The sequence below is a fragment of the Echinops telfairi genome, unplaced genomic scaffold (genome assembly GCF_000313985.2).
Source record: "Echinops telfairi isolate 266 unplaced genomic scaffold, ASM31398v2 ScPeMD7_18;HRSCAF=68, whole genome shotgun sequence".
Taxonomy (NCBI): domain Eukaryota; kingdom Metazoa; phylum Chordata; class Mammalia; order Afrosoricida; family Tenrecidae; genus Echinops; species Echinops telfairi.
The window spans coordinates 57,074,221-57,081,283 of record NW_022103915.1 but is presented as its reverse complement, the minus strand read 5'-3'; the positions used below and the strand labels follow the sequence as shown (position 1 = coordinate 57,081,283).

The 7,063-nt window shown below is 35.7% G+C and overlaps 1 protein-coding gene across 2 annotated transcripts in view; it reads right to left on the bottom strand.

Moving 5' to 3' along the window:
• NEMF (nuclear export mediator factor) overlaps positions 1-7,063 on the bottom strand; it is a 60,919-nt gene that overhangs the window by 33,047 nt on the left and 20,809 nt on the right. For both annotated transcript variants that reach the window (XR_006679857.1, XM_004698573.2), the window contains exons 11-16: positions 6,838-6,900; positions 5,509-5,586; positions 5,208-5,416; positions 4,797-4,988; positions 4,479-4,542; positions 2,780-2,868 (exon numbers count right to left, since the gene is read on the bottom strand). Coding sequence is in view for 1 of the 2 variants with exons in the window: in XM_004698573.2 (XP_004698630.1) it covers positions 2,780-2,868; positions 4,479-4,542; positions 4,797-4,988; positions 5,208-5,416; positions 5,509-5,586; positions 6,838-6,900 (695 nt within the window). In the remaining variant the exon portion in view is untranslated. The remainder of the gene's footprint in view (positions 1-2,779; positions 2,869-4,478; positions 4,543-4,796; positions 4,989-5,207; positions 5,417-5,508; positions 5,587-6,837; positions 6,901-7,063) is intronic.

Sequence of the window (7,063 nt, the reverse complement as noted above, 5' to 3'; positions counted from 1 at the left end):
TTTATAAATTATTAAGGGTTCATGAGGGAGGGGGAGGGGGGAAAGGAAAATGAGCTAATTCTAGGAACCCAAGAGGAAAGCAAATTTTGAGAATGATGAGGGCAACAAATGTATAAGTGTGCTTTACACATAGATGTATGTATGGATTGTGATTAATTGTATGAGCCCCAATAAAATGATTAAAAAAAAAAAAAAGAAACCTGAGGAGCTAAAAGTGAATGTTACAGGGAAAGACCCCTGGCCACAATTGGAATTAAGGAATCTGGCCAAAGGTAAGTTGTTTTTGTGACTGAGGGGATGGTGATCCTTGATTTCACTCCTGTTAAACATATGGATCCCTACTATAACTTAAGTTGTCACCTGTAGTTAAAATCAAGTGCTGCATTGGAGTTTGTTGTACACTGAAGACTAAGATTTGGTTTAAAAAAAAAAAAGACATTAAAAAACAAAAAATTTAAACCAGCAGAAGTAAAAGGCGAAATGAAGAAACTGATCATTATGTGATATTTAATATATATCTCTTTCAAAGAGAATCATTAAAAATTATTAGATGCATAAATTTGAACATGATAAACTTGATTGCAAACACTTATAAACATGCACCTAATTGCATTCTAGAACTCGGCAATCCTACGTGGAACAAGTTGACCACATATATCCTGAGCCATAAAGCAAGTCTCAACGACTGATATCTAAGGATTGAGGTGATTCAGAATATCATCTGAGTATTTAAGCAAGAACCAAGAATAAAAAGATTGCCCAGGTACTGCTACCTAAAAGCTCTGAAAATGAGATTAGAAGGTACTGACTACAGTGGGATAAAACTGGAACAGAAAGAGACCATAGTTCCTGGTTGGATGAAGACTAGTGGGACCCCCCAACAATATGGCCCTTAGTCACTCTTCATGTCTGGACTTGAACTCACACCTGGTTAGAATAACCGAACATTTAAGATCTAAAGGGTATCACTTACCCAAGGACACAATCAGATAAAGGTTAGGAGGAAAGAGAACTGGAAATGGGACACACAGGGTGGGCGGGGAGAAGCAAGGGTACATTGAAGGGACTGCAAGGAATGAGTTGAAACAAAATGTGTGTGACTTATTGAATGTAAAAACTAATGATTGTCTCGGTAAACTTTCACCTAAATTCCTAATAAAATAATCAGAAAGTGAATACAATTTAAACTAATGCATATAAGAATGAATGAAGAAATCAAAGTATTTTGAAATTAATGAAAATGAAAATATTGCTCATATTTTGGGAATAAAGTTAAAGCAGACTTATTGAGATCACTTCAAACATATACTAGAAAATAAAAAGGCTGGGATGGGGGGTATGGTTCTATGAACAAAGATTCTATATCAAGAAATTAGAAAAGAAACTGTAAATTAATTGCTAAGAAATGAACAAAGGAGTAAAATAAAACACTGAAATTCATAAATAGAAAATCCAGCTATAAGAAATCATTAATTAAAAAAGTTAGTTTTTCCCTATTTTGCAGATGCCACCACCTGAATTTGTAGTCGTCTGGTGCTGTTGGACACAGCCATGGTCAACCCTACTGTATATTTTGACATAACTGTTGATGGCAAGCCCGTGGGGCCAGGTCTCTTTCGAGCTGTTTGCAAAGTTCCAAAGACAGCATTTTACACACACACACAGAATATACATATATAAGAAAATGTACAAATATACAAGATTTCTTATACAAATATATAAGAAATTATGACAATGAAACAAGCCTTTAGAGGTTGGAGAAACACATTTTCAATCCTCTAGACAAATGAGTATGAGACAAAAGTACGGTATATACTTGTGTATAAGCCGGGTTTTTCAGCACATTTTTAATGCAGTTTTTGTGCTAAAATTAGGTGCCTCAGCTGATATTTGGGTCAGAGTATATACGGTAATTCTATATATAGTATTACATATAAAAACAAATTAAATATATATATACACATACACAAAGATCTCAAAAATTTATTTTACAAAGCAAATAAAAAGACAAGATAATTACTATCATCACAGAAGACAAAAGATGAGTAGAAAATAAAATATAGAATATACTGCATGACTCAGCTGTGACTAGAGGTTTAGTATTCATGATGATGTAAATGCTGAATACTGAGTTTAACAAAACCATAATGATACTGGGAGGGCAGTAGATTACGGAATCTTGATGGCATCATGGTCAATAGTTGGGCTGTTAACTGCAGGGTCAACGTTGGAAAGCACCAGCTGCTCTGAGGAAGAGAGACCAGGCTTTCTATTCCTTTGAAGAGTTACAATCTCAAAAACTAAGAGGCAGTTCTAATCTGTCCTGTAGGGTGGGTTACTATGAGTCAACATTGACTCGATGGCAGTACATTTCAATGAGGGTAGTATGTTTATTTAATGGCACACAGGAAGAAAGTCTAAAACAGAAAAACCAAGCAGCAGAAATATACCGTATATACATGTGTATAAGCTGAGTTTTTCCAACACATTTTTAATGCAGTTTTTGTGGTAAAATTAGGTGCCTTGGCTGATATTCGGGACGGCTTAAACTCGAATATATACGGTAGTATGAAATGGAAGTAAAAAAATCTAAACAATCAGCTAAAGGAATTAAAAGTAGTTTCCTTGGAAGAGCAGGCAACAGGATTGGGAGTGAAGAATTCCAGGGCTACTAGTTTTTATGACAAGCTTTGCAGAAATGTTTGATTTTCTAAACTATGTGCATGTATAGATATTTTGATAACAGAAAAACGAAGTTTAAAAAAAGTAGAACACTTACCAATACACTTTTCTTGCTTTCTGAATAGAAGTAACCGTTTGGACTTCTTTTAGGGTTTGCTTCGTTTTCTTTTCTGCTGATTTGAATGCCTATTTTTAAAATAAGTTTTGTTAGAAATGTATTTAAACACCACCAACATAAATGACAAGGTAAATGTTTTGGAAACATGACAAGAAATGCCTCTCTGAGAACGTCTCATTTGAATAGCTATGTAAATGATGAGAGAGACCAAATTATGGAAATTCTCCTGGAAAGAGGATCCAAAGTAGAAAGAGTTGCAAGAGGGCAGCAAGCTTCATTGTTCTAGAAGCTGATCCCACACTCCAGTGTATCTAGAAAGGTTTGTGAAATGAAAGAGCAGATGATGAGACTACAGAGAAACAGATGAAGTTAAGACCTTGTAGGGAAAGGCTCTGAACTTTACTAAGATGGGAAACAACTGGAAGATTTCGAGGAGAGGAGTGAAATAACATCACTTGTGATTTATAATGACCATTATAGCTGCTGTGTGGAGTATAAACTATACTGAGAAAAGGTCTTGAGACAGACCCAGTAAGAGGCTATTGTGATAGTCCAAATGAACACAGGGATGATGGAAAGTTGGATCAGAAGAAATAATATTCTGAATATATTTTAAAGAGTCTAAAGAATTTGTGATGTATTAGATACTGTTTATGAGAGAACAGAACAGAATAAAAAAGGTGTCATTTACTGAGAAAGGAGCACTGGTAGTTTTGTCAGGTATGAGTTGGGCAGCAAATTGCAAGGCTGGCAGTTCAGAGTCGCCAGCCACTCCATGGGCGCAAGATGAAGCTATCTGCTCCTATAAAGATTACAGCCTCAGAAACCCCATACAGGGTCACTATGAGTTGGAATCAACTTGATGGCAGTGGGTTTGTTTTTGTTTCTGGTATTCACTGAGATGGAAAGACTGGGGAAAGAGGTTTAAAGAAGAAAAAGAAACTGGAACTAAGTTTGAAAGAATTTCTGAATTAGAAAATCACATTTAGATTGAAGATATAATTTAGGCCAGGAAATTAAACCAGGGAAAATTAATTTTCTTTTTTTCCCTCTTCTAATCATTTTATTAGGGGCTCATACAACTCTTATCACAATCCATACATTCATCAATTGTGTAAAGCGCATTTGCACATTCATTGCCCTCATCATTCTCAAAACATTTCCTCTCCACTTAAGCCCCCGGCATTAGGTCCTCATTTTTCCCCTCCCTCCCCGCTCCCCCCTCCCTCATGAGCCCTCGATAATTTATAAATTGGTATTTTGTCATATCTTGCCCTGTCCGACGTCTCCCTTCACCCACTTTTCTGTTGTCCGTCCCCCAGAGAGGAGGTCACATACAGTTCCTTGTAATCGGTTCCCTCTTTTCAACCCATTCTCCCTCTACCCTCCCACTATCGCCACTCACATCACTGGTCCTGTAGGGCTCATCTGCCCTGGATTCCCTGTATTTCCACTTCCTGTCTGTACCAGTGTACATCCTCTGGTCAAGCCAGACTTGCAAGGTAGAATTCGTATCATGATAGTGGCAGCGGGGAGGAAGCATTTAGGAACTAGAGGAAAGTTGTGTTTTTCATCGTTGCTACATCGCTCCCTGACTGGCTCGTCTCCTCCCCGAGACCCCTCTGCAAGGGGATCTCCAGTGGGGAAAATTAATTTTCATTCTGAGAAATGTAAGTACCTTCTCAGCAGCTTCAACAGTCTTCTGTGTTTTCTTAGCAGCGTATCTCTTATGATCATAATACCTTGAAAAACATTTGTTTTAAGAAATATTTAGTATGCATGAATTTTCTATTTCAAATTATATTCTTAAGTCACAATACAGTACATTTTATCCATTTTTGTATGACACAGGTAACACACAAAACTACATACAAAAAAGTACTGCAACTAAGAAGCACATACAGGCTAAATATAAATTTTTCTTAACACCCTTAATATCTTAAATGACCTACTGCAGTGAAACACTTTACCAAAAATTTGTACTGAAAGGACTTACTTTTTGGCATTGGCATATGCTGATAGGCTGAGGTCAACATCAACAAGCATGGGTTTATTTTTCTGAGGCTTCTGCAACTGTTTATTCTTTTGCTTTTTCTTTTTTCCTTTTAGTAGTTCAGTTTCATTTTTCTCAACACCGATGCCATCATCAATATCATTATCTTCCTCCTCTGATAACAAGTATGGATTTCTATTAAAAATATTCAATAGTATTTCACTAAAGTCAATGACATAACTTTTATTTTCAATTCTTTTTCATAAATGAAAGTAAACATGATTTAAAATAAATTATTTTAATGTAAATTTCTTTCTATTAGCTTCAAAAGCTTGAAAATCAGGGAAAAGAAATTTAAATGAATACAGCCAATAATTAAGTAGTAGGACAATGATAAGCGAGAGTCAAACTTACCTCAGCAGCATCGTAACGTGATTTGTCTGTAGTTTCAACTCTTTGATTGCACTTGCAACAGGATCTCCTTGGGCTTGAGCTTCTTTCACAATTAATCCGATCTCCGTCCAGTCTATCTGGTTGGCTAAAGCACTTCGAACTACCTGAATGGCTCTGTCAACTACGGGCAGGTTCATCTCTATCAGTTCTCCTTTAAGTTTATCTATTTCCTTAAGAAATAAACAACACATTACAATAGCACCATTAAACTTCCTATTTTATCAGTTTTTGAAAAAGTATCTGAAAAATCTAAACACAATACCTGAGCCTGCTGAAGCGCTTCTAACCGGTTTTCATGATCTTTTCGGACATTATCTAATTTCTTCAATGCTTGTTTTTCCTTTTATTGACAAAAGACAGAATTAAAAAATTAGGCTCCTACTTCCGATACCTTTATTTTACCTCCTGAAACCCCCACCTCCAACTCTGCCCCTCAATACTATTATCCAACGAGCAAAAGTTCCCCATATTCCACCACGTAGGCTTATCCTGACTATTCAAGGGTTAGAGTCTCCAAAGCTACCTCATGCCCACCCACTTTTATCACTGTCTATGTGAAGACTTTGATTTACTGGTCATTTGTATATAAGACAGGCATCCCTAAGTCTTTGCATTAGTCAAATAGAATTCAAGACATTTATTTTGTTTTGGCATATATGTAAAGATGGGGGTGGGTAGCGCTCCTGGAATGCATGAATTAGCCACAATAGAATCTTTTACCAACCTGGGGGCACATTTGCTAAAACTGATATCAGCATCACCTATCACTGAGCCTAAGAAGGCTGGATGAAATTACTACCAAATATTTAGAATGGTGACTGCAAAAGAACCAACAATGATAACCAAAATAACCCCCATATATCTTTTTTCCCCTCACATATATTCTGATGTACATAAAAACATGGGACTCAACTACTACTGCTATGTATTAATTCGTTTTTTAAAGTAGGCTAGTCAGAGGAAATAACACACCAGAAATAACACCTAATTTTTAACTTTTACAACACAGATTTTTAAGAATTTACTACGATGATATTTGAAGAAAATAAAATTCTTTTAAATCAAGAACGGCTATTGTCATCTCTAAAAATGTTCTGCAGCAAATGTTCTAATACATAGCTAAATGTAAAATGTAAACACAGTTTAACTTTGTTTAATTATAAATATATTATTGGTACATAAAAAAAAAAGCACCTCACACCCTCTTCTGGCTTATTTAAATCTCCCCAAAACAGAACTCCTTAGCCACATAGGTTGCATTTTGAAAAGTTTTATAAAAGTAAATCATAAATCCACTGCCATCAGGTTAATTTCAACTCATAGTATCCCTAAGTATATACATCAGTAACAGACCTCATTTCCTACTGTATTTTGCTTTTCTCTTATCAGAGAATAACTGATACACTGACAGAGCAAATAAAGATATACTTTCAACCATGAGTTGCCACCCCTGCCCCACCCCTCTAGATATTCACTCACTCAGAGAGATCAGGGAGCTCTCAAGCTACTTTTACATATTTGTACATTCCTACATGAAAGCATAACGTACTTATTAAACCACACGAATGATAGTTTAATCTAAATGCTTTACCTGCTGTAAAGCCTTTAAGTCTATCTTCTGGCCTTCTATCTTGGAATAAAATTCATCCACAGCCTTATTAAAACAAAACACATCAAATAAAAACACAAACTTAACTAAAAGAAACAGTCTCTACTACAATTTTTAAACTCAGAATTTTATGTCATAACATTAAAAGGACCTGAAAAGGTCCATTAAATGTATATACAACTATACTGTATCAAGAATGAAAAAAAAA